Below are 26,700 nucleotides of genomic sequence, written 5' to 3' on the forward strand. Positions count from 1 at the left end.
CCTATTCTCTCATGTGCACGCGTTAAGTAATATTCACAAGATAGAAATAAAACCCAATCGTGTTTATACACCGCACAGCGTTTAAAAACAACCGGAAGCAAAAGGTCATAGCCAACGATACGGATTCCAAATTGCCAGGGGTATTGTGTTGTTGCTGTTTCCTATTCTCTCACGTGCACACGTTAAGTCTGAAGCTCCCTGCGTTCGCTAATATGGAATAGGCAAAGCCTAGAAGTGAACGTAGAATTCTTGTTACATTCGCTTCTGACTTTACCTATAACTTGTTCACAACTGTATACTTGCCAACTATACCGTGGTACGTGTAAGCGCCACACAGCTGATGATTTTGACGCAATTTCCGGTAACTCGGCCTGGATTCGGGATCAGTGATCAAATAATGTAAATCACGATTAAAAATTATTTTTTGATGATGCGGGAGATATCTTTATTAAAATTAACTTTGGGAAAAAAAATAATTGAATAAATAAATAAACAATCACTTCTGTTCAAGAATAAAATAAAATATAAGTTCTGGAAAGAGTTTCAAAATCACTCCCGGTAATGTTAAATACAAAATAAACACTTCCTGTCATGAAAAAAAAAATCACTTTCGGAAGGATAAAATTAACTTTTGGAAAAAAATAATTGAATAAATAAATAAACACTTCCGGTCATGATCTCCCGGCATGCATTCCCCATGACAAAAACCGGAAACAAAAAAAACCAGAAACAAAACAAAAACGGAAGCAAAAGGGTCATAGCCAACGACACGGATTCACAATTGGCAGGGTATTGTGTTGTTTTTGTTGTTTCCTATTCTTTCATGTGCACGCGTTAAGTAATATTCACAAGATAGAAATAAAACCCAATCGTGTTTATACACCGCACAGCGTTTAAAAACAACCGGAAGCAAAAGGTCATAGCCAACGACACAGATTCCAAATAGCCAGGGGTATTGTGTTGTTGTTTCCTATTCTCTCACATACACACGTTAAGTATTAAGCTCACTTCGTTCGCTAATAAACAGAAAAACAAACAGAAAGAGAGGGGTGAAAACATAACCTCCTTCCACCTTTGTTGGCAGAGGTAAAAACAGCAAACTTTCCTTTGAGAGAACACCAAACTCAACAATGAATCACCATGCAAACATCTAAGAACACAAATAAATGATATGACCTATTGACTTGAAAAAGAAAAAGGGAAAAATATTTGAATAATTTTCATTGCCTCAGTGAAGAACAGCAGCAAAAACAAAACTCTAAACCATGGTAATTGACTGTAGCTCTTCTGGTACTAATATTTTACAATGAAAGGTTGAACACTGATGACATTTCAAATGACAACTTATTTAGAACACAAAATTGCAGAGGTGTGTGCGTGTGTGTGTGCGCGTGTGTGTGTGCAAGTATATGAGACCCGTCGCTTCGCTGATTGAAATACCAATCTTGGTGCAATTGGGTAAAAACACCTGAAGTGAAAAACATGAAGCAGTCGTTTCTACAGCCTCACAGGCTTCGTATCGCCGGCAATTCTCAGGTTCCATCGCAGCACAGGCATCTCTATGTTGGGCTGCATTGGTGTCACAAACCGGTCGTTGTTGCGCTGGTGACATAGCAGCGCGGGCAGCTCTAAGTCGGGCTGCATTGGCGTCGCGAACTGCTTGTCGTTGCGATGGTGACATTGCAGCACGAGCAGCTCTGTGTTGGGCCGCATCAGCATTGCGAACTGCTTGTCGTTTGGATGGTGACATAGCAGCACGGGAAGCTCTACGCTGGGCCGCATTGCAATCACGAACTGCTTGTCGTTGCGATGTTGACAGAACAGTACGAGCAACTCTTAGTCGAGCCACATTGCCATAATTAACTATTTGTCGTTGCGATGTTGACAGAACAGTATGAGCAACTCTCAGACGGGCCGCATTGCCATCGCGATCTGCTTGTTGTTGCGATGGTGACATCATAGCACGGTGCTCTTGCTGACGTTGTGTTGCTGCTTCACGATGGCGTTGCTCAATTAATTCATCGATTCTGTTCGATTCATGCATCTTATAATTACAGCTTGTAGAGTTTTGCACTTAGTTGCTCATACGGGTCCTCAATATGCAGATCATTTAACAGGGACTCCCGTTGCTTCGCTTACAGGTTTAATCAAAAGGACAGCATTTTGCACTTCACAAACAAATTGCATGTCTATCTGTGTCTTAATGTCAATGTAAAGTGAAGTGAAACATATGAAAAAAAAAAGAAAGGATCTTTTAAAACACATTGTTGTTGTAGTTGTTGGTATCATGGTGGTTGTTGTTGTTTGTATGTTCCTTCCGTGTGTATATATATAGTCAAGAACTATTGGATAAAATTGTGTCATCCTTCCATGCTATTCAAGCTATATTCTAAACTCAAAAGGGTTCCTGCTGGAATAGAATAATAAAAAAGAACCAATACATGAAGCTCCAAGTCCTGCTGAAAAGCATATACTGTAGTCATGCTTGAACGATATCTTACAACTTTGATTTTTTTTTCCCCCCAAGCAAATCAATTACTACCTTTCCAATAGTACCGTTTTGACTACAATACAACAGCAGGAACACTTTCAAATAAAAACATGTCCGACGACACACTGGCACGCACGCACGTACACCCTGTACATTAGAAGCGCTGAGGCTAAAACAGATAACTGTTTTACTTTGGACACATCATTCATGCATAGATCGAAAGTCTGGAGAAATCAACCATGCTGGGTATGGTTCAGTGAGGAAGCGAAAGAGAGACCATGTAAGTGTTGGATGGATGAGGAAAAGGCTGCAACCAAGCTATTTTTGTCAGGGCTTCGGGAGGCAGTGTCAGATAGGGATGTTTGGAGAACTCTTATTAACCTCCGCCATCGAAGATCGGAGGTTACTGTTTTCACCCCTTTCTGTTTGTGTGTTTGTGAACAGTATTACGGAAAAACTCCTCGACGGATTTCGACGAAACTTGGTGGGGGGGTTAAGTATGGTCCAAGGATCATGCCATTAAATTTTGGATGTGGTCCCCCCCCCAAAAAAAATCGTTAAAGAAATTTTTTTTTTTACCCCTCCCCCCAAAAAAAGGAATTTTTTTTTTTGCATTTCAACATGTTTTAAGTGATTTCCAACCCCCCCCCAAATTTTTTTTTTTTTTTGCATTTCTACATGTTTTAAGTGATTTCCACCCCCGCCCCAAAAAATGCAACTTTTTTTTTTCAACAAAATTTCGATTTTTCTTTGCATTTTTACATGTTTTAAGTGATTTCCAACCCCCCCCCCCCAAATAAAAATGTTGGAGAAAAGAACTATAACTCTGTCAGCACTGTTGACATTATATTTAATGAATAAGATACAAGGATCACTTGAGTGACCCAGCAGTATTGGCGGCGGAGGTTTTGCACTCTCCCGAGTGCTCCCCCTCTAGTTACAAATGTCACCAGAAGCCAAGTAAGTCTTGATGGAACTAGATAACTAGATATACGCCAGCTCGGCTTTACACCTCCTTCTCCCCCACCTCCAGTCATGATTCCACTCACCATGAGCCAATCACCTGTTTTACACCAAACAGTAAGCTGCTTGATTGGTTTCTCTCAACCATAACCATGTGCGTAATTGTTTATGTGCATGATTCCTTGTGTAAGTTAGGATTAAATAGGTAGTACTGTTGTGGGTCGGAGTTCGGAAGAGAGGACGACCGATAGATGGAGCAGTTGGGCCGTCTCCCACCGAACACCGTAATTGAAGGTCGTCACCGTGGATAACTCCGAAGTCGACGGGCCGCTTATGGACCGTGGACGCCAATATTTCGACCGCGTGGTTAGGGTCTTTTTGTCTGATTCCAATTTACCTAATTATCTGCGTGGTCGAGCTTCTGGGCGTAACTGAGTGGAAATTACCAAAGCCGCGCCAGCCCAAATGACAACTTACGGCATAATCGGCCTTCCTAATTCTCAAGCCCGAACCATGCTCGGCCAATGAAAGAAAACACGGACAACGAACTGGAACATTTAACACGGGGTTTATTTATAATAGGGAGGGAGACACAGAGCAGAGTTATCACGACTATCAGGCAGGCAAGGTATAGTGAGCAAAAGCACTTAACAATTCTACTTCAGGATGGGCCACACACAGACACACACACCCAAAAATAAATGGACCCCGCGGGTCCTTATTCGGCCCCTCAGCCCAGAAGGGAAAGGCGAGCTGGGGCCCAGAGTCCTGTCGGTACCTGGCCACCTCGTGCGGTTAGGCCCGGACTACACGTGTGGGACCCATGGTCCGTGGGAGCTTGGATGGCGAGCAGCCGAGACACCAGGCTTGGCAACGATGATAGAGCGGCCAACGTGGGGTGAAACCGGAGCAATGGCGACGAGCCCAGACACGAACCAACCTGCAGCAATGAGAATCACCCGCACGAACCCTTCTCACATCGACCGACCGCCTGACCACCCAGAGGCCCCTCGCATTTCTTATATCATCCCTACTGTTGGGTAGTGGATCGGTGGTAACTTTACCTCTCATTGGTCAGGATTCGTGGGAAATCGCCATCTGGGGTAATCTCCTTCCTCATTGGTTCGGTGCTGTCGTGGGAAAATCGCCATCTGTCCCTGATTGGGCAAGGGACACGCCCTTGCCTTTTGGGGCAGGGTCTCGATCTGGAGCGATGGAAGCTCCGCCTATGTCTGTAGCCAGAACATATGCGTAATGGCGTCGCATGTGAAGAAATGAAGGAATGGGGGGGGGGGGGACTGATGTAAAAACTAACTGGAAAAACTGGCAGCGCACACATGTAATTCCCATTAGACATAGGGAGTAATCTATCGACACACACACTCATCAAAATAACTAAGCTTTGGGACTGCTGTCTGTTTGTGTGCTAATGGTTTCCAAATTCGCAACAGTACATCCAAAAAAGTAGACGGTATGAAGTTTCAAAAAGTTTAACCAATGTAGGTTGTATTAATATACCTGGTGTTGGTTTAATGGTTAGGGTGGCAGGCTTGGGATCCTAGGATCCTGAGTTCAAATCCCAATGGCGATTTAATTAATACCAGGTGGGGTCGACTCTGCCTGTCATCCTTCCGAGGTCGGCAAAATGAGTGCCAGCTTGCTGGAGTATGCTGTGTTGGAGTGGCTATGTCAGAGTCCAGGATTGTACCCAATCGCCAATGACACTGCCAAAACAGCACCAATGCTCTACACAGAGTATGGTCCCAATGGATGGATGCTTCACATAGTTAAATGCTCTTTTTTTGTGCTCATTAGGTCTGCCACCGTAGATGGACTGAGGTTGTTTTCACCCATCTATCTGTTTGAATATGAGAAGGATATCTCAAAACGTTATGGACAGATTCAGACGAAACGTGGTGGACATGGTGTGTGTGTGTGACAAGGACAAATAGATTCAATTTGGATAAGGATCCAGATATACAAGAATTATTCACAATTGAGAGATTGGCAAAAAACGATTTAACACAAAACAGTATTTCAAATAGTTTGGGATAGTTTATGACACAAAAAAACAAAAAAAACAAAAACAAAAAAACACGGTGGATGAGTTGGTTATGTGACAAGAACAATCTGATTAGATTTTGGTTAAGGTGCAGATGCAGATCCGGCCTATCAATGGGATATGAAACGTAAACTCTGCAGCCTGGTGAAGGTATGCCCTCTACCCAGTGAAGTTCTAGTTACCTTCGCATTCTGCGAAAGGTTATGTTTTGGTCGCTGTGTATTTATTTATTTGTGAATATGTGTGTTTGTTTGTTATTCGCATAACTCAGAAAATATTACACCGAATTGCATGAAATTTGGTGGGATGATTCGTGAGTATCCAAGGACGATTTGATTAGCTTTTGGGAGCGATCGGGTCAAAGGTCAAGGTCAAGAAAAGGTCAAAAACACTCTTTTGAGCATAACTTCCTTCATAATACAGCTATCGACATGCAACCACCGCCATATTGTTCCATGACATGATACCTTTCGGATATGTAGTGTCGGATTTGACGTGACGTCATCGGAAGTGCGTCTAAATGACGTCACAAGATGACGTACATTTTCAATCCCATCAGTTTTGATCATACCGTTTTGTAGGACTTACCTTAAGGACGTCACACACCAAATTTGACTTCGATCGGACTGACCATTATGACGTCATTGACATTTGAACATGACGTTTTTCAATTGTGGCTAAAATGTCCTGATATTTTACATTCAAATATCTATATAATTTATAAAGCAAAGTCTCCCAAATCCAGGCATTAGGATCAGTACCAAAATATCTGTTTATTGATGTACAGGTTTTGCCAATTAACTCTGTAGTTAAGGTCAAGGTCACACTCAAGGTCAAAATATACTTGTAGGCATAGCTTCAGATCTAATAGAGCTATTGACATGAAACCAACGTTAAAACGTTCAGTGAACTACGAGCTTTCAGAATGGTAGTCCCCGATTGGACGTGACGTCCCCGGAAGTGCGTCAAAATGACGTCAAAAGATGACGTCATTTTTCAACTTTTTGATTTTTCAGTGTTTATCATTCCATTTTGTTGGACTGCCTTCAAGGAGGTTACACACCAAATTTGACGTCAATCGGACTGACGGTTGTGACGTCATGGACGTTTTAAAATGACGTTTTTCAAATGTGCCCGGAAAAAAGTTGCGGCGGCGAAGGTATGCGCTCTACCGAGTGCCCGTTCTAGTTAAATTAGAGATCGTGAGAAAATGCAGACCTTTGCAGGCCAACTAATGATAGTTCATACAATATTAAACAATCAAAATAGCCTTCACCACAGACAGAACACTTTGCATCAGCATCAAAACAGGTGATGTGGCTTAATTATATTTACGAGGGCCGTACCAAAAGTTATGAGCATCAGTAGATTCCACACATTTGTGCCGAATATAGTAGAAAACGAGTTATTCGCAACATCTATCCATCTATCCACTCCAATATAAGCAGGCTCAGCACTTGCACATCACTGGTGTTCTCACAATCCATTGTGACAAAATTGCAGTCAACGATCCTGTTCCATATCGTGACTGGTGGTGGGTGAAAGCTGGTTCCACCATTTCAACCTAGAAACCAAGCAATGAAGCATGGAATGGCTTCACTCCACATCTCCTAAAAAGAAGGCCAAAAGAGTACCCTCCACCGGAAAAGTTATGGGAACCATCTTCTGGGATGCCAAGGGGATGCATGCTGGTCAATTTCCTGCCCAAAGGGGAAACCATCAACAGTGCTCGCAACGTTCAGACGCTCAAGCGACTGAAACATGCACTTAGGGAAAAGTTCCCACCGATAAAGCTGTCATCTTTCTACGTGGCACGCTAGACCTCACACTGCACGTCTGACGTTGGAGGAAATCTCAAAGAATGGCTGGGAAGTGGACAATCACCCCCCCCCCCCACACACACAGTGCGGTCTTTGCCCCTTCGGGCCATTGAAAGATCACACAAGAGGCCAGCACTTTGAAAACAATGAACCAGTCCATATAGCTGTGCATAACTGGTTGTAAAGTGTTGGAATGGCCTTCTACTGCAGCGGAATTTTAAAGCTCGTGCAGCGCTGGCAGAAATGCGTGGATCATTCTGGAGATTTTGTAAAAAAAAGCAATGTGGTATGTCCAGTTAATATTGACAATGTCAGTTTTCTTGCATGCACCTTTGTTTCACTGTAAAAAAAAAAACCCGTGTTCATGACTCGGTACGACCCTCTTAAATTACTTTTATCATTTGGAAGAACAAAATAAAATAAAATAAACTCAGGAATGAAAGAAATATGTGCTAAATGAAGAAAGATTGCTCTACTGTAATATCTCTCCTGTTGGTGGGAAAGTCCTTCATGGAAGCATTCCACAATTACTAAGAAAATTTGAAACAAACTAAATGGATTAGATCAACAGCACATTGATGGAGGCATGCTAACCATGGGAAACAGGGAGAAGTTGACATTTTGGGCGTTAATCCTTCTTTGGAGCTAAAAGGGAGCCTTTCAGGCAGTGCTGGATTTATGGTGGTGGAGGACCCACGGCACACATGGGTGGTGGAGGCACTTTCTGCCATGAACGATAATGTAAAGCAGTGGTTTTCAACCTTTTTCACTGATGGCACCCAAAACTCTCATATCTTATTCTGTGGCACCACTATTCAATTTTCTATTTGCATCATTGCCTTAAGAACATTACAGACTCCAAAAGTTAATTTAATGGATAAAATACATAATTTCAGGAGCGTTTTGGGGCTTTTGTAATCAACAGTGGACAGGATAGCATCCAGAAAGAGAGATATTACCCTCAACCTTATCTTCACATCAACTACACCTCCCAGAACAGGATTACATCCAGAAAAATAAATATTATCTCAACATCAACAACAACACCTCCCAGAACAGGATTACATCAAGAAAAACAAATATTACCTTAACATCAACAACTACACCTCGCAGAACAGGATTACATCCAGAAAAATAAATATTACCTCAACATCAACAACTCCAACTCCAAGAACAGGATAGAATGTGGAAAAATAAATATTACTTCAACATCAACAACTACACCTCCAACAACAGGATGGCATGTGGAAAAAATAAATATTACCTCAACATAAACAACTACACCTCCCAGAACAGGATGGCATGTGGAAAAATAAATATTACCTCAACATTACCTTCACAACACCACCACAATCGTTTCGGGGAAAGAAGTTGTTCGAGGCCTGAGGCCCAAGCATGCTGTAGCCTTCTCAAGGCTCGTGACTGCTATCGGCTGCAAACTTTTGATGTACATTTTGTAATCCTTGTTTTACACAGGGAAAACTGAAATGGAAGGCATAACGATTGTGAATACTGTATTACACTTCTGAAGATGGCTTGGGCTGACATGGCTTGGCTTGATCCTAGATGAGCCCTTGGGTGCTGGAGGCTCCTGGTCATGTGTTTGGTGGTGGAGGCCCTGGGGCACATGTCCTGGTTGCCTTCGGGTAAATAGGCCTTCCTTTCAGGCCTTAACACTTTTTGCTCCGTTGAAGGGTTAACGCCTGAAGTATACGCTCCTCCTTTCTTCCCACAGTGGTTAGCATACCTCAATGAACATCCTGTTTATTTAATCCATATTTCTACCCTATGCAAATGCAGATCGGCACTACCTTCAGCAGCAAAACTATTTCTTCATTCTGAAAAAAGATCAAATCCTATTTGAAGCATCAGGCAAATCAAATCCATTGGGACCATACTCTGTACAGAGCATCGGTGCTGCCAAAGCAGTCTCCTGGGCTGTTGGGCACAATCCTGGATGGGTTACCACTCCGACACAGGATACTCGAATAGCTCAATCAACTCAGCAAGTTGGTACTCAAATGACATATAAATTTCACTGTCAAATAGCTCTCCTGCTGCTTTAAAAGAGAGAGAGAAAGAGAAAGAAAGAAAGAAAGAAAGAAAGAAAGAAAGAAAGAGAAAAAGAAAGAAAGAAAGAAAGAAAGAGAGAAAGAAAGAAAGATAAAGAAAGAGAGAAAGAAAGAGAGAAAGAAATAAAGAAAGAAAGAAAGAAATAAAGAGATAAAGAAAGAGAGAAAGAAATAAAGAAAGAAAGAAAGAAAGAGATAAAGAAAGAGAGAAAGAAAGAGAGAAAGAAATAAAGAAAGAAAGAAAGAAATAAAGAGATAAAGAAAGAGAGAAAGAAATAAAGAAAGAAAGAGAGAAAGAAAGAAAGAGATAAAGAAAGAGAGAAAGAAATAAAGAAAGAAAGAGAGAAAGAAATAAAGAAATAAAGAGAGAAAGAAATAAAGAAAGAAAGAAATAAAGAGATAAAGAAAGAGAGAAAGAAATAAAGAAAGAAAGAGAAAGAAATAAAGAAATAAAGAAATAAAGAAAGAAAGAGAAAGAAATAAAGAAAGAAAGAGAGAAAGAAATAAAGAAAGAAAGATAGAAATAAAGAAATAAAGAAAGAAAGAAAGAAAGAAATAAAGAAAGAAAAAGAAAGAAAGAAAGAAAGAGAGAAAGAGAGAAAGAAAGAGAGAAAGAAATAAAGAAAGAAAGAGATAAAGAAAGAAAGAAAGAGAGAAAGAAAGAAAGAAAGAAAAAGAAATAAAGAAAGAAAGAAAGAAATAAAGAAAGAAAGAGAGAAAGAAATAAAGAAAGAAAGAGAGAAAGAAACAAAGACAGAAAGAGAAAAAGAAAGTAAGAGAAAGAAAGAAATAAAGAAAGAAAGAGAGAAAGAAATAAAGAAAGAAAGAGAGATAAAGAAAGAAAGAGAAAGAAATAAAGAAAGAGCGAGAGGAAGAAAGAGAAAGAAAAAAATAAAGAGAGAAAGAAAGAAAGAGAAAGAAAGAAAAAGAGAAAAAAGAAACAAACAAACAAAGAAAGATAAAGAAAGAGAGAAAGAAAGAAAGAAAGAAAGAGAGAAAGAGAGAAAGAAAGAAAGAGTTTAAAAACAAACAAACAAACAAAAAAAACATGAAAACGAGATTGCACAAGAATTTAATAGCGACACACAAAGAACCACGATCCATTGAAACAGCAATTGAGAAAGCCTGGTGTTGGCTCAGTGGTTAGGGTGGTGGCTTGGGATCCAAGGGTCCTGAGTTCATGCCCCGTCATCCGCTGAATTAATACACCAGGGGGTTGATTCAGCCTGTCATCCTTCTGGGGTCAGCGAAATGAGTACCAGTTTCAGTGTGTGCACTGGTAGAGGGTCACTGCATCAGTGACACAGTCGCGCTTCAAGAAATGATAGCGACCCCGGCAGCTAAGCTGCCATACGACAACCACCATCAGCAATTGAGAAGTTGAGGAACCCCCTTCCCCTGCCCCATTAAAACAAATAAACGAGAAGGACACTCTCGGTAGGGCGCATACTTCTGCCACGCAATGTCTGATCCAGGAGAACATATTGGACCCAATAAATTGTTGAAATATTCTACACATGGTTTTGGGCCTCTCAATGGTGAAGAATCACTTAAAAAAAAAATCAAAAAATTCTTGCAGCATTTATCCAGATCCAGATCTTCACCAAAATCTAATCAGTTCATCCTTGTCAAACACCTAAACAGTTCACCAAGTTTCATCCTAATCCGTCCACAACTTTCTGAGATATCCTGCAAACAAACAAATAAGCAGTCATAGACTGGTACTTACGAAATCATCAACTTGACCTCTGACCTTGTCTAATAAAAGCTGTCTCTGGAGAAGGCAGCGACGCAAACCAGAAGTTTCTACGATGATTCTTTTCCAAACCATCAAAAATCGTAACGTCGACCAAAGCAAAAATCTCCATTTCTCCACGCAATTATTTATTATTATTTTATCAAAGTCACAAAACCTTAATATTCGGCCATCCACCAACAATCTTTACATAATCCGACGGCTTCGTGAGTCAGGCATGCGATAACCTTTATTGGGATAAAAAAATGACTTTTAAACACCATCGTTATCGAAAACACCGTCAGCGCACACACAGAAAACCTTTACGTGACTCAACGACGCCTCTGCTCGAGTGCGCTGCACCACTTGACGAGTGATATATATATTTTATACAATCTTAAAACATCTCCAAAACATCCGATTTTTACCAGAATTTCGACAACCCAGTGGTAAGCATCCTAAGCGATCGCAAAAACCGAAGACAAAATTAAAATCGAAGTTAAAACGAACTCGAAACTTCGACCGAAGCAAAAATACTCCATTTCTCCACATGAATTTACGGAATTATGTTTGACCTCACTGTGACCTTAACCTTTGACCAATTTTGACCAAAATCTAATCAGCGCGAGCCATCACCCTCCTGAATCACGTGGTGTAATTTGACATTGGTTGCTTCTTCCGTTCGAGTTATCGTGCCTACAAACAAACACACAAACACACACACAAACAAACACACAAACAGAGGACGGAAGTCATCAATATACTTACGAAATCTCAAGATTTCGTAAGTAACAAATGAAATTTCTCGTTGAGCAAGGAATTGCCAGAATAACTGTCATATCTCCATGATCTCTGAAAAAACAAAAACCTGGAAATAAATTTGGTTCTTATAAGTCGATCGTGCTACTGTTTAATGAGTTATAGCACTTAGTTTGGTTAGGATCATAACTTAGAAGTCAATCGGACTTGAAATGGCGTTTTTAATCGCAATTTGAAAGTTTTGACCCGACCCCCCTGACATTCGACCCCCGACCGCTAAGAAGGGTGTTGGTGTGACACCCCCAATGAGACTTATGGTTGGATGCAGTATTGGAAGATGCACATTTTGGATTTGGTTTGAAGTCGATACGACCATTTTATCGGACGTTATTGCGAAAATATGAATTTCTGTTTTTTGGTGACCTTGACCTTTGACCTAGATTCACCAAAAACAACAAGTGTCTAAGTTGGACCATGGCCGACGTCTGTACCCAGTTTGGTCATGATCGCTGAAATGGTGTGGCTGCTACAGGTTAAACAAATACACAAACAAACAGACAGACAGACAAACAGACACACAGAATGACACACACACAACCGACCAACAAAATTGCCGAAATCCGAAGGATTCCAGCAATTAAACTTGAGGGGGAGCACTCGGGAGAGTGCAAAACCTCCGCCGCCAATACTGCTGGGTCACTCAAGTGAACCTTATATCTTATTCATTAAATATTATGTCAACAGTGCTGACAGAGTTAGAGTTCTTTTCTCTAACAATTTTTTTTTGGGAAGGGGGGGGACCAAGTCCAAAATTTAATGGCATGATCCTTGGACCATACCTAACCCCCTCCACCAAGTTTCATCGAAATCCATCGAGGAGTTTTTCCGTAATACTGTTCACAAACAAACAAGCAGTCATAGACTGGTACTTACGAAATCATCAACTTGACCTCTGACCTTGTCTTATAAAAGCTGTCTCTTGAGAAGGTAGCGACGCAAACCAGAAGTTTCTACGATGATTCTGAACCAAACCATCAAAAATCGAATGTTTTGGATGTTTGACCTCACTGTGACCTTGACCTTTGACCGATTTTTACCAAAATCTAATCAGCGCTAGCCACCACCCTCCTGAATCACGTGGTGTAATTTGACATTGGTAGCTTCTTCCGTTCTCGAGTTATCATTTTTTGGATGTTTTACCTCACTGTGACCTTGACCTTTGACCGATTTTGACCAAAATCTAATCAGCACTAGCCATCACCCTCCTGAATCACGTGGTATAATTTGACATTGGCAGCTTCTTCCGTTCGAGTTATCGTGCCGACAAACAAACACACAAACAGAGGACGGAAGTCATCAATATACTTACGAAATCTTTAGATTTCGAAAGTAACAAACAAACACACAAACAAAGAAACAGAAACGGAAGTCATCAATATACTTTCAATATCTTTAGATTTCGTAAGTAACAAACAGAAAGGGGTGAAAACAGTAACCTCCATCCATCTTCGAAGATGGCGGAGGTTAACTAGAAGGGCACTCGGTGGAGCGCACACCTCCACCACGTAATGCCTGATCCACGAGATCATATCGGGCCCAATTGGTTTTTGTTTTTTTTGAAATACACACCACATGGCCAAAAGTATGTGGATACCTGCTCATTCAACATCTCATTCCAAAATCATTGGCATTAATAAGGAGTTGGTGCCACTTTTGCTGCAAGAACAGCCTCCAGTCTTCTGGGGTGGCTTTCCACTAGATTTTGGAGTATTGCTGCGGGGATTTGCTTCCATTCAGCCATAAGAGTATTAGCGAGGTCAGGCACTGATGTTAGGCAATCCGGTCTGGCGAGCAGTCGGCGTTCCAATTCATCCCAAAAGTGTTCGATGGGGTTGAGATCAGGGCCCTGTGCAGGCCAGTCAAGTTCTTCCACACCGATCTCGACAAACCATTTTTGTATGGACCTCACTTTGTGCACGGGGATTGTCATGCTGAAACAGGAAAGGGCCTTCCCCAAACTGTTGCCACAAAGTTGGAAGCACAGAATCTTCCAGGATGTCATTGTATGCTGTCGTGTTAAGATTTCCCTTCAATGGAACTAAGGGGCCAAGACTGAACCATGAAAAACAGTCACAGACCATTATTCCTCCTCCACCAAACTTTTACAGTTGGCGCTATGCATTCGGGCAGGTAGCGTTCTCCTGGCATCTGCCAAACCCAAATTTGTCCGTCGGACTGTCAGATGGTGAAGTGTGATTCATCACTCCAGACTCCAATGGCAGTGATCTTTACACCACTCCAGCCGATGCTTGGCATTGCGCATGGTGATCTTAGGCTTGTGTGCGGCTGCTTGGCCATGGAAACCCATTTCATGAAGCTCTGCCGAACAGTGCTTGTGCTGATGTTGCTTCCAGAGTCAATTTGGAACTTGGTAGTGAGTGTTGCAACCAAAGATTGTTGTTGCACTTCAGCATTCAGCGGTTCCGTCCTGTGAGCTTGTGTGGCCTACCACTTCGTGGCTGAGCTGTTGTTGCTCCGAGACGTTTCCACTTCACAATAACAGTATTTACAGTTGACTGGGGCAGCTGAAGCAGGGCAGAAATTTGATGAACTGACTTGTTGGAAAGGTGGAATCCTATGACGGTGCCACGTTGAGTCACGAAGCTCTTCAGTATGGCCCATTCCACTGCCAATGTTTATCTATGGAGATCGCATGGCTGTGTGATTGATTTTATACACCTGTCAGCAATGTTGATGGCTGAAATAGCCAAATTCACTAATGAGAAGCGGTGTCCACATACTTTTGGCCATGTAGTGTATCATGCTATTTAATTGTTTTTGGGCTGATCTCTCAATGGTGAAGAATCACTTAAGAAATTAAATAATCCTCGTGTCCAGTTTCAGATCTTCAGCAAAATAGAATCAATTCATCCTTGCCACACACACGTCTCCACCAAGTTTCATCCAAATCCGTCCACATCTTTTTGCGATATCGTGCGAAATATCATTTTTGGCCAAATCTCTCAATGGTGAAGAATTACTGAAAAATTGTAGTTGTCGGATCCAGATCTAGATCTTCACCAAAATATAATCAGTTCATCCTTGTCACACACCGAACCGGTCCACAATATTTCATCCGAATCCATCCACAACTTTTTGAGATATCTTGCACAAAAACAAACAGACAGAAAGGGGTGAAAACACAACCTCCTTCACCTTTGGTGGTGGAGGTAATTATCTGAGGAAAGACCTTGCCAAGCACTGAGAGCAGCGTCACCCTTCGGTAGTTGTTATCATGGCAGTGAGCTCATTGGAGACAGCTATGGTAACCATCAGAGTGACCAGACTTGTAGTAGGTGTAACCACCCACCATTATATCACCACTATCTGGTTTCCGAACCTCAGAGTGCTGCGACACCGATGTTATTGCGCTGGAGCTCAGATAACAGAGACAGGTGATCATTCTCTCTTAGGGATAGGACATTCCAGGCACCAATTCGAAGGGACCATCTCAAGTTTACACAAGGAGACCACCGTCTGGGAGACACCTCAGCACCATGCCACCACACACAACCACAATGTGACCCACGAAGTTTACTCTGTGCTTTTCCTCCTGTCATCAAGGAATGGGGGTTCCAGAGGCTTTGCCCCACTTCCATCATCCGGTGAGCTACCCTGTGAAGAGCAGCAGTACAGGAAGTACTCCCACAGAGCGCATTTTCAATTTTCTTTGTGTTGATGTGTTTTGTTGTACACCCAACCTGTACATCAAGTTTCGTCCAAATCCATCAACAACTTTTTGAGATATCCTGCACACAAACAAACAAAGACTGACAGGGTTGAAAATATAACCTCCTTCCACCTTTGGTATTTCCTTCCCCCCAAAATACAAAATACACACACACACACACACACACACACACACACACACACACACACACACACACACACACACACACACACACACACACACACACACACACACACACACACACACACACACACACTAATCCCCCGCTATATCGCGGTTCACCTATCGCGCCCCCGCTTCATCGCGATTTTCCCTTGGAACCTGACTAATTTTTTCTGCGGATTCCCCTGGTATATCTCGGTAATAATATATAAAATATAAATTATTTAAGCAATAAATTATAACGCGTGGTGCTCGACCAGTCACACAACGCACGAGACAAAGTTTCGCTTGGGAACTTCGAATATTTTCTACGTTTTTTTCTCCAAGCCCCACAATGCCGCCCAAACGCCCTGGACCTTCTAAGGCTTCTGGCAAGGAACCGAAGCACCAGAGGAAGGTTTATATTCACTCGATATAAATCAAACTCAATCGTGTTTATACACCACCCAGCGTTTAATAATCACTCGATATAAATCAAACCCAATCGTGTTAATACACCACCAGGCGTTTATTATGCACTCTATATAAATCAAACCCAATCGTGTTTATACACCGCGTTTATAAAAAAAATTGGCATTTTTGGGGGAGGCGTCCATTCATCGCGGATTTTCACTTCTCGCGGGGGGGTTTGGAACGTAACCCCCGCGATAAACGGGGGATGACTGTACATATATATATATATATATATATATATATATATATATATATATATATATATATATATATATATATATATATATATATATATATATATATATAGATTTTAGGCAACCTTGACCTTTTGACCTCAAAAGCAATAACTTTGTGACCCAATATGCAAACCCTGCTCAAATGTCGTCAATCGGATGAAAATTGATGATTTTGTGCAATCGTGACCTGTGACCTTTAGAACTTCAAGCTTTTGATTGGTGAGCCAATTCAGTAATCCAAATTCTTAAAATTTCAAGTCAATTTGATGAAAATTGACAATTTTAGACACTGACCTTTCACCTTTTTGCCTAATTATTCATTTTATTTTCCCGATTCTCATAATAAAGCTTGTGTTGAAAATTTGATGACAAAAGCTCAAATGGTAAAAAAAAAAAGCTATGGCCCAGGCAGACATACATATAATGATTGCAAATCCCAGTTCCCGGCTGCACAGGGGACAAGCTAGATGTAGAGGCATTCGGAAAACCTCCCTGGGTGGACACTTTTCAAGATGGTAACCAAATGGATAAACATGCTTATCTTTTTAGATTCCATGCCATTTTGAATAGCTCAATACAATACAGTCACCATTTTTCAAAATGACCACCAAGATAACTCCCAGAATTAAAAAAAAATTCACCAATTTTCCTGTATGCTCCAAATGAATTCAGTTTTAAAGAGTAGATGTAATATTTCTATGGATAAGCTCCTAAATAAAACTCCTGAAATTAAGTCTTAAGTTTGAAAGAAAATTGTCCTCCACAGGACCAAAGAGCTATGTATTGGTGTGCTGCATTTTTCCACTTGCATCGTGAAGACCCGCATCCTTTTTTAAACCCACAAGAAATCAATTCATGACAGGTCTTAGGTGCTGCAGGTAGCATTGTCCAAAGAGGCTTGTATTGTGGGCGGCCAAAGAGAGGGACCAATCCTCTTGATTCTTGGTTCAGCCCCACCCAGAGGAAGGACAGGGAGGCTCAGGATGTGGAATTAGTGCTCGACCCCACACATATCCACCCTCATCTTCTGCCCTTCTGACATGATGTTCATGTGCAGCTTTTCTCAGGAGAAACTGCTCAACTTAGTTATTCACAACAAACAATTTTCAGAAGTACAGAAGAATGGCAAACCTCTCAATTGTCTCATGCTCTCCTCTGGAATGTATTGGGTTGGATAGGCTTAGGAGCGTCCTTTCTCTATTGCTCAAAATGCTTTCCCCACCCCAATGGCAATCCATAACTCAGAAATGGCTGGAAGTGTTTGAAATAGCCATTACTACAAGAGCAACAACTGTATCGTGTTTGTGAGGGTACTATGATGACCATGCTGTGCAATGTGAACTGCATGAAGCACTAAATGGATATCTGCCTCTTCATGGTTGCATGGTGTTCGAAGGTCAAGTCCCTCTTGAGCTGGAATGCAGGCAACAGATTCATTAAATGTCAAAAGTTAATTTCCCATGCTTTGTGCTCATGTACTTATGTTCAGTTCAGTTCTCCTTGGGGAAAAAAAAAAACAAGAAAAAAAACAAAAAAAAAACAAAACAAAACAAAAAAGCTGAATAGTTCCTCCTTGTTCTGATCCACACAGAGGAAATTCTGCCAGTGTCTCAGTACAGAGGCATATCCAACAAGCCTTATGTGTACTCCCAAGTCGCATTTTGCTCTGGCTGTTCCTTAAAGGCTGTCAGCAAAATACAGGTAGTGGACAAAATAAATGGAAACACCAACGTACGGTCACTTAATCGGGTGTTGGGCCACCACGTGTGGCCTATATTCGTTGTGGCATGGAGTCCAGCAGCGTCTGGAATTCTGCAGGAGGGATGCGGCACCATTCCTCCACAAGAAATACAACAGTGTGATTGTGGTTTGGCTGAGAAGGTCAAACTCTCTCTTTGCAAGGCATCTATATCATTATCACACACTTAGTCTTATTTCGCGGATTGAATTGTTCCTGTTTTAATCTCCGGATCTTCATTACAATGTCTGTTTGCCTTTTATATGAATCTGGTTTTTGACATGATGGCACCCAGATGAAGATCCAATTTCTGCTTTAAAATCATGTTTTCTTTATGCATTTACAGTATAGTCTTGCATATCTGTCAATTTTCCTTTTTTGTTCATCTTGCATATTACAATCAATTAATTGCCAATTTTGGCTGTCCCAATTTTTCCATATAAAAGTTCAGCGTCGTTCCAAAATATCCCATAAATGCTCAAGTATGTTCAGATCTGGTGACTGAGAAGGCCATGACATATGGATAACATCAGTGTCATGCTCATCAAACCATTGGGCGACCACACGTGCTCTATGGCTGGGGGCATGGTCATCCTGGAAGACAACCCTCCTGGCAGGAAAGAAATGCTGCAACATGGGGCGAATATGATCATTCAGTACTATTAAGCAGCGATTGGCATTGACTGAGCCTTCTAAGGGAATTACTGCACTCAAACCATGCAAAGAATATGTGCCCCCACAACATTACAGAACCACCAGAACCCTTCACTGTTAGAACCAAGCACTCAGGGTTGTGGAGTTCTTTAGGTTGGCAGTACACATGCACTTGTCCATTTGTCAAGAACATGGTGAAGGATGATTAATTTGACCAAATCACATTTCTCCGCTGCTCGGTAGTCCATTGCCTGTGCTCTTTGCACGAATGGACCTGCAACCATGCATTGCCAGGTGTGATGAGCAGTTTGTGCACTGCAACCCGACTATGGTATCCCCCTCTAGAATTCTTCACAGACCGTTTTTGATGAAACTGGCTGCTTTCACCCCAGGTTGAAATTTACAGTCAACTAATCTGTAGTTGCTCACCTGCTTTTCTTTGCACTTCAAATTCATGCATGGATATCATGAAACCAGAGTATGCACTTCCATCCACTGTTGCCCTTTGCTGATGGTTTATCCCACAGAGTTCCATGCCGACATCACCTTAGACACCGTTGCTCGTAAAACATCAGCAAGTTGAGCTGTCTGTCACTGAAGCTTCTGTGCATGGCTCACAAAGTGGGTATGCTGTGGTATGTTTGTGGGAAATTCCACATAAAACTATTATGAGGTACTAAGGCAAACCACCAATGGTCAGAAATGAAAGTGGACATCTTGGGGAACCTGTAGAAACCGGCAATATCATACTCTCCATTTCCCCGTTTTATTGAAGATGAATTAAAGCAACAGAATATGGGTATTGTAACCTTAGAAATGTTACAGTTTGATTGGTAAAATTCTTATTTTACTGTACGTTTCTTATGTGACAGTTATTTTGAGTGTTGTGACTCAGAATGTGATCTTTGGTGTCTCTTTTATGTTTTGATGATGTTCTGTCTCTCTATTCGGGTTTTCTGGCATCTACCCTATCTGATGAAATAATGGATTCGTACATAACGCTTCGTGTGTACTGCATCGAGAAAAATAAGGAGTCCAGTATTGATAATGTTTCTTATGATTTTTATTCCAAATCTCCCTTAATTTCTTGGAAATATGACAGAGTCTAACGGCAGAAAAAATAGATCAAAATTGTGATCAGAAAAATAAAATTCGGACCGCAAGTTATCCCGTCTTGATTTTCGTGTCAGTCCCGTTTTGTACGAATCATCATCTCTCGTCGGACGCAAATAACGCTAGCATTAGAAAATCTTGCCGTCTTGCAAACTTCCCCGATTGATGGATATAATAGGCACTTGCAAGCGTGTCAGCACATTTCCATTCGCCGTCGAGCGCAGCGTTTGTCTGTGTCCGTGTCTTCGCGAGAGCCGTAACGTATGAATCCAGCGTGAGGACGCTGAGTCGAACGAGGTGACTCGCATTTGTCTGATAATTCTTCATTTTAACCAACGCTATAATTTTTTGGTGTTTCGTGAGGATCCGAGAGGTAAGAATTATGTTTTTCTTTTCATGTTTAAAGTGATTATTTTCAAAAGTTCAAAAGAAATAGATTCGATTTTAACGTTATTTTTCACTGACAAGTGTGGCTTTCTTTGCTACTGAACTCGTCTGTGTTTTCTTCGTAATTTATAACATCGGACTCTCTCAAAATGTGTTGTTTTTTCTTTTTCCTGTCACATATTGAGCCTGTTTAAAAAGGCAGAGTAAAAATTATGTTTCTTTCCCCAAAATATAATATTTACGTTGTTTTTTTCATCTGATTCCGTACACAACGCTGACGCCAAGCTCAAAATTCGAACGTGTATTTAGTGTTGTATATATTCAGTGGTAACTTTAAAACCGGACATGCTGCAGATCTAAAATTTAGATTAAGCTATTTGAATACATGCAGATTTACATAATGGGTTGCATTTCATGTTTCCCTAAACTTTTTTTTTGCCCTTTGTGTAACACTAACAGTACGTTATGACAGGTCTTAGGTGCCGCAGGTCACCATACATCATACATCATACATCATACACCATACCCTAATTTTTCAATCAATGGAATTACAAACTATTAGAATATTTCGTCTCATTTACCAAATACCACTATCATCTCCGCCTCTATTGCTGTCTCCACTCCCGCCTGAACTTATTTCTAGCCGGCCAAACATCCAGTGTTTTAGATTCAATGATTCACGAAAAATATGTTAGTTATTTATTATTATATTAAATTAGGGTATGGTGAGATGCGAATCTGTACACTTCTGAACTTCCTAGGTGAAAATGGACTGCATTTTCGAACTCAGTGGGGTCGATTTACTCCAATAAATGTTTATATGGACAACAAATTAATTATAGATTAGAAAATATCGAAACGAGTCGGATTAGTTACTCAACTCCAGTAATGATAAATCTTGTTTTAGGTCATATTTTCAAAATGGTAGTGAATTCAACGTCGGTGCAGTCATTTCATAGACTAAATCGACCCCACAGAGTTCGAAAATGCACTCCATTTCCACCTCGGACATCCAGAAGTACCCGTAATCGTACCTGACCATACCCTAATTTATTCAAGTCATGAGACTAAAAGTCGTCATATGGAGCGACCTCTAAATCACCTCCGATCAAGCTAAAAAAATTGTATGCACGTTAGTGGATCATATTAGAATAATTTTAAGCTTGTGGAGCAACATTCTATTTTTTTCGACTTTTTTGGACCACCCTCATATATATATATATACAGAGATGCCAACTTTTGGAAATCAGAATTAGGGAGGATTTGCAACCGACACCAAATAATGTGCGCGAAGCGCACATCTCGAGCGCGAAGCGCTCGACCCTTGCGGCGGAGTCCAGGGCCCGCCTTAGGACCCTGGAAGCTCTGGGGTTCTAGACGCTCTCTAGTGCCCTCTGAGCCCTATTTTGGAGCATTTAACATGTTAAGAATTCCCACTTTTTGAACAAAAAAAGGGGAAAATTGTGCACTTTTTAATGTTACATGTATGTTAATATTAGTAAGTTAGGGGACAATCAAAGATTAACAAAAAGCACAAAAGAAGCAATATTTTTCTTACCTTACTGGCTGGTACTACTGCTGCTTGCTTTTTCCATGGCAGCTTTGCTGAGTGACAGCTGTGTGGCTCTTTTAGCCCTTCTGATTATGTCTTTGCTGTATTCTCTCTGGTAGCAAGGGGTGCTATGAGCTAGTTTTTCAATTAAGAGAGCTTCCAGGGTTTTGACGCTCAAATTGGGACGAAATTCAGTATGATTCTTCCGTACAAAACTGAGTGCCCGCTCACATGATGCGTTCGAATGAGGAATGACCAAGATTCCCTTCATCACTTTGCTCAAATTAGGATACTTCTTGGCACCAGTGCAGGGATCTGTGGGCTGTGAAATCCGATGCCACTGCTCATCCACTCTCACTGTCTCAGTAGCAATTGTAGCTATGGAGGCGTCTGCCTGGTAGTGAGCGAATTCACTCTCAAGACTGTCTATGTCACTATCACCGCCACTGAACAGACAGGGGAATTTCTTGATGAAAAACTCCACACAGTCAAACCCCACTTCTTGGTGTAGCTTAACATCCAGCACCTGAGCATGCTTGGCTAATTCATCATCTAGCGGCCAGGTTTTGAAGATGTAATTGCAGGCTTTCACATAATATGAGCGAACTGCACTGAAGAAACCTTGGATGTCTGACTCACTCAGAGTGAAGGTGGATTTCTTGAGACTCCTTTGTTCCCTTATATACAGTTTGGCATCGTTCCCAATCATGAGGCCCTCATCATTCTTCTGATGATTTCTGTCAGAGAAGGGTACATTTACCAGAGCAACCGATGACACCGATGGTTTCAAAAACCGTACGAAGATATCTTTCAGAAGACCATTCAATTCTCCGTGCAGGAGATGAATACAGGGTTCGTCTCTTTGGAGCAGAAGATTCCCCTTCTCAAAAAGCTTGTTAGCATATCGAAGGAAGAAACAATAGAGTTTTGTTTGTGGAGACAAGAACATCCTGTTGACACGTTTTTCTCTAGATTCCTGCACAGTGTTTGAGGAAGATGCGCTTTTAGTTGTAGAACTCGTAGTACACTTAGCCGCAGGGCGATCACACTTGCGTTTACTGCCAGCAGAAGAGGTCAGACTCGTAGTACCAGATCCAATTTTACGTTTGAGGAGAGAGCTTGAGGTAGGTGCAGCCAAGGAAGAAGACCTCTGATTCGAAGGTTTTGCTGAGCTTCTATCAAGTGATTTGGCAAAAGCAGAACTTAACTTGGGTCCTTCTTTGCCTGTAGATGGGACTATCACAGTCTTTCTCAACTCTGAAGGGATCTGCTTTGTAGATGCAGTGGTAGTGGTGAATGCTGCTCCACTAGTGCTTGATCCTGCAGTGCCAGTACTGGCAGTAGATACAGTGCCGTCCTTCTTGCTCGTTGTTAGAGTCTTGGCTACAGTTGGTTGCATTTTTCTTCGTACTTCTTCTTTGAAGAAGAGGCGAAGTGGCTCCCACTGTTCAATCAGCCTGTCTAGGCACTGACCAAGGGACAGCCACCTTGTTGCGACATGCTTCAGAATCTTGTGTGTCGGGGCATCACAGAGTTCTTGCAGTGCTTTCACTCCTTTGACGCGTTTACTACTTTTGCCCAAGTAGTAGTAAATATCGATGAGAAAGTCATCTAATTCAATGGGTAAGGCCTGAGCCGCCTTCTTGGCCGTATTGTGCATCATATGGCAAGGGCATCCCATGATGTAGCACTCTGGATTTTGTTTGTGGATATAAGCAGCGACTCCTTTGTGCTTGCCCACCATGACAGAGGCATTATCAGCACAAAAGGAAACACAATTTCCCCACGGAATTTTCCTGTCACTGAACTCATGATCAAGCAGTTTGAAAATGTTTTCTCCAGTGGAATCTTGTTTGCACGCAGGCAAACTTAGCAAACCTTGCTTCACAATCCCAGCACTGTTGTCATAGTACGAAATCAGGACAGGATATAGCTGGGCCTCACCACTGTCATTGCTACCGTCTGTAGCTAGGCTAAATGGAGCTAGTCTAGCAATATCGGCAATAGATGAAGCAGTAACATTTGACAACTCACCAATTATTGCTGAAGTTTTTGTTCTTGCACATCCATACTTTGAAGCAACTTTTGAATCTGGAAACATCTTTTGAAATAGAGGTCCAGCATGATCTGAGACTGATATGGGCAAGTTATGTTCCACAATAAATCCACTAAAGAGAAGTTCTGCTCGGGTAACATCCTCTTCCTCGCTTGTCCCTTGTTTGGTGAAATAATTCAGAAGTGTACCGGTACTCGTGCTCGAAGATCTCTCCTTTGCAATGTCTGTGTGCCGTTTGCTTCCAACGTGCTTCCGAATATCATCGTGACCTCCGTGCTCAACTTAAATATCAACGCTGCATACTGTACAATACGCATGATGAATTCCTCTTTCAGACCTTCGAATACACGGGTATTGGAGACTGTATTCGGTCTTGTACTTCTGAGACCATTTCTTGGTCTTCGTAAGCTTCTTTTCTGACATTTCGTAATCAACATCGAGGGCTTGAAGCATCGGTAACTTCGAAGTCGATGTTCCACAGCTGCAGTGCGACTCGTAGAACTCTAGCGGCTGTTAAACACCGCACGGTGGTCGCGACCGCCGGGCTGGTACGGGGCCCAGCTGCATGCAGTGAGCGTATCGCATGCATATACACTGTGCATACATACCGCATGCACTGTATTGCACACATACCGCATGCACTAAATCTCAGTGCATGATCGCATAAGCGAGATCCAGACCCAATGTTTCGCTGCTCCTCATTTGAATTTGCATTTTTTTACGTACAATTTGGTAGCAGCGAACGTTATGGAGTTACCACATGCTATACGTATCAGACGATGCTTTTCATTCAATTCTCATACTAGTACATTCTGATTAGTGAACAGTGCAAAAATATCAAAATTTCGGGAGGATAAGGATAGTGATCGTAAGGGCGGGAGTTTGGGTGAATTTTCGGAAGCCTCCCGATGAAATCGGGAGGGTTGGCATCTGTGTATATATATACATACATATATACATACACGACTCTCAGCATGCCAGGATGTTATCCTTACTACAATTCATGGACCTGTGTTTGCATGTGTGTTTGTTAGTCACGCTACTCCTCCTATAGTTCTGAGCTGATTACATCCAGACTTGCTACATAGGATCAGCATGACCCAAATTAATGTATATTCGTGTTTTTATCTTTGCCCCCCACGTTTTCCAGTGCAGTGAGGTGTTTTGAATTATAATCAGTAGCTATGTTTTTGCTTCATGCATGTAACCTGGGTTATATATTTATTTTATTTTTGCATATACAGAGCTGTCAGTTGCCTATAAACCACCCAAATAAAGGTATGCATCAGAAGAACGTGTGTTGCATGCTTGGAACAAGATCGTCCATAAGGCAGGTACTCTGAGAGTCTAAAATATTTTGAAATAAATTTCTTAACACAAGTGCAAAGTTTGGTATTTATATAAGAAAGTGCACAATTATTGTGCTCTGCCACCATGCTATATCATGTAACCAGTGCTTTAAATTCTCCTGAAGGCCAAAAGAAAAATATGCACAACTTTATGGCCTTGATTCACGACAAGCTTTGGAATGATTGTCACTTCCTGCAAATGCTGCCAAGAGACAGGATGTTATGGAACTTATCAAAAGAGATCTTGAACAGACTAATCCATTAGTTTATCACTTTTGGTTCATGGGCCAATTTTTGGAACAGTAAAGAACTGCAGCTGGATTTCAGGGTATCGATGTACTGTCAGTAGGAATGGCCATTACCCACAGGGCCAGTGAGGATCAAAGGTGTTACAAAGATCCAAGGACTTATGAGATTGCTGCAGTTTTTGAAGGAAATAAAGTAGTTCTGCCAGATCCCTCAGCTCGGGACATTGTCGTCTCATCCGACGGCGGATCAGCAAATTCAGCACATCAGCCCCCCATCTTAAAATTTTGATCCAGTGATGTATCCTATTTTCTTTTTACATGGAGAAAAGGAGGATGGGATGATAATTCACACCAACAAGGCCAAAAGGAAAGATTGAAGGTGAAACAGGTATCTTGACGACAATACTATTTTGATGTGCCCATAACCCCCATTTTACGATTACTCAAACTGATGGGTATCCATAAATACTGAAGACGACGATTTAATGCTCACCTTCCAGCCAGGTAATGTGATGATTCCTCTGTTGTGCCATATAATCCTCATCTCTTGGCAAAATACGACGGTCACATCAATGTTGAAGTGTACACTACGGTGAAGAGCAGCAAGTATACTGTATATTTAAGCATATCTACAAAGGTAATGATTGTGCTACTATTGAGATTCGAGAAGGACTGTACGATCATGATGAGATCAAGGCTTATCTTATCGGGAGATGCATTAGGCCTCACCAAACAATATTTTCTTTCCTTGAATATAGGATGCATAAGATGAGCCACTGCATCTTCAGATCAACAGTGCACCTTCCTTTCCAACAGACAGTTTTGTTTTGAGAAGGCAAGAAGAAGTTGTCAGGGGAGAAGAAGCTGTAAAACAACTGACTGCTTGGCTCAATCTAAATGTCAGTGATGAGGAAGCCCATCAGTATTTGTATCATGATATTCTGGAACACTGTTTTTCACAAGCAAGGCCAATGGACAAAAAGAAAGAAATTCCAGAACATTATTGGTGCTGCATATACAGAGATGCTGCGAAGGCAATGGTGCTGTCAGACAATGAGTTTGAATGACAGAAAAGTTTGGAAGAAGCAAACCTTATGCA

At 41.5% G+C, this 26,700-nt stretch overlaps 1 protein-coding gene across 6 annotated transcripts in view; it reads right to left on the reverse strand.

Moving 5' to 3' along the window:
• Positions 1-26,700, reverse strand: part of LOC147030592 (E3 SUMO-protein ligase PIAS2-like) — a 174,449-nt gene that overhangs the window by 129,222 nt on the left and 18,527 nt on the right. The window contains exon 1 of one of the 6 annotated variants that reach the window (XM_085874821.1): positions 1,469-2,111. The exons of 1 other annotated variant lie outside the window; for it this stretch is intronic. In XM_085874821.1, coding sequence (XP_085730947.1) covers positions 1,469-2,044 — 576 coding nt within the window. In that variant the 5' untranslated portion in view covers positions 2,045-2,111. Of the gene's footprint in view, positions 1-1,468; positions 2,119-26,700 lie in introns of those variants that run through there. 4 more of the 6 variants (XM_085874823.1, XM_085874818.1, XM_085874822.1 and 1 more) reach the window with 4 other exon arrangements.

Source organism: Eptatretus burgeri, chromosome 3 (assembly GCF_056783735.1).
Source record: "Eptatretus burgeri isolate ZD-2024b chromosome 3, Ebu_testis_v1, whole genome shotgun sequence".
In the NCBI taxonomy this organism is placed as follows: Eukaryota; Metazoa; Chordata; class Myxini; order Myxiniformes; family Myxinidae; genus Eptatretus; species Eptatretus burgeri.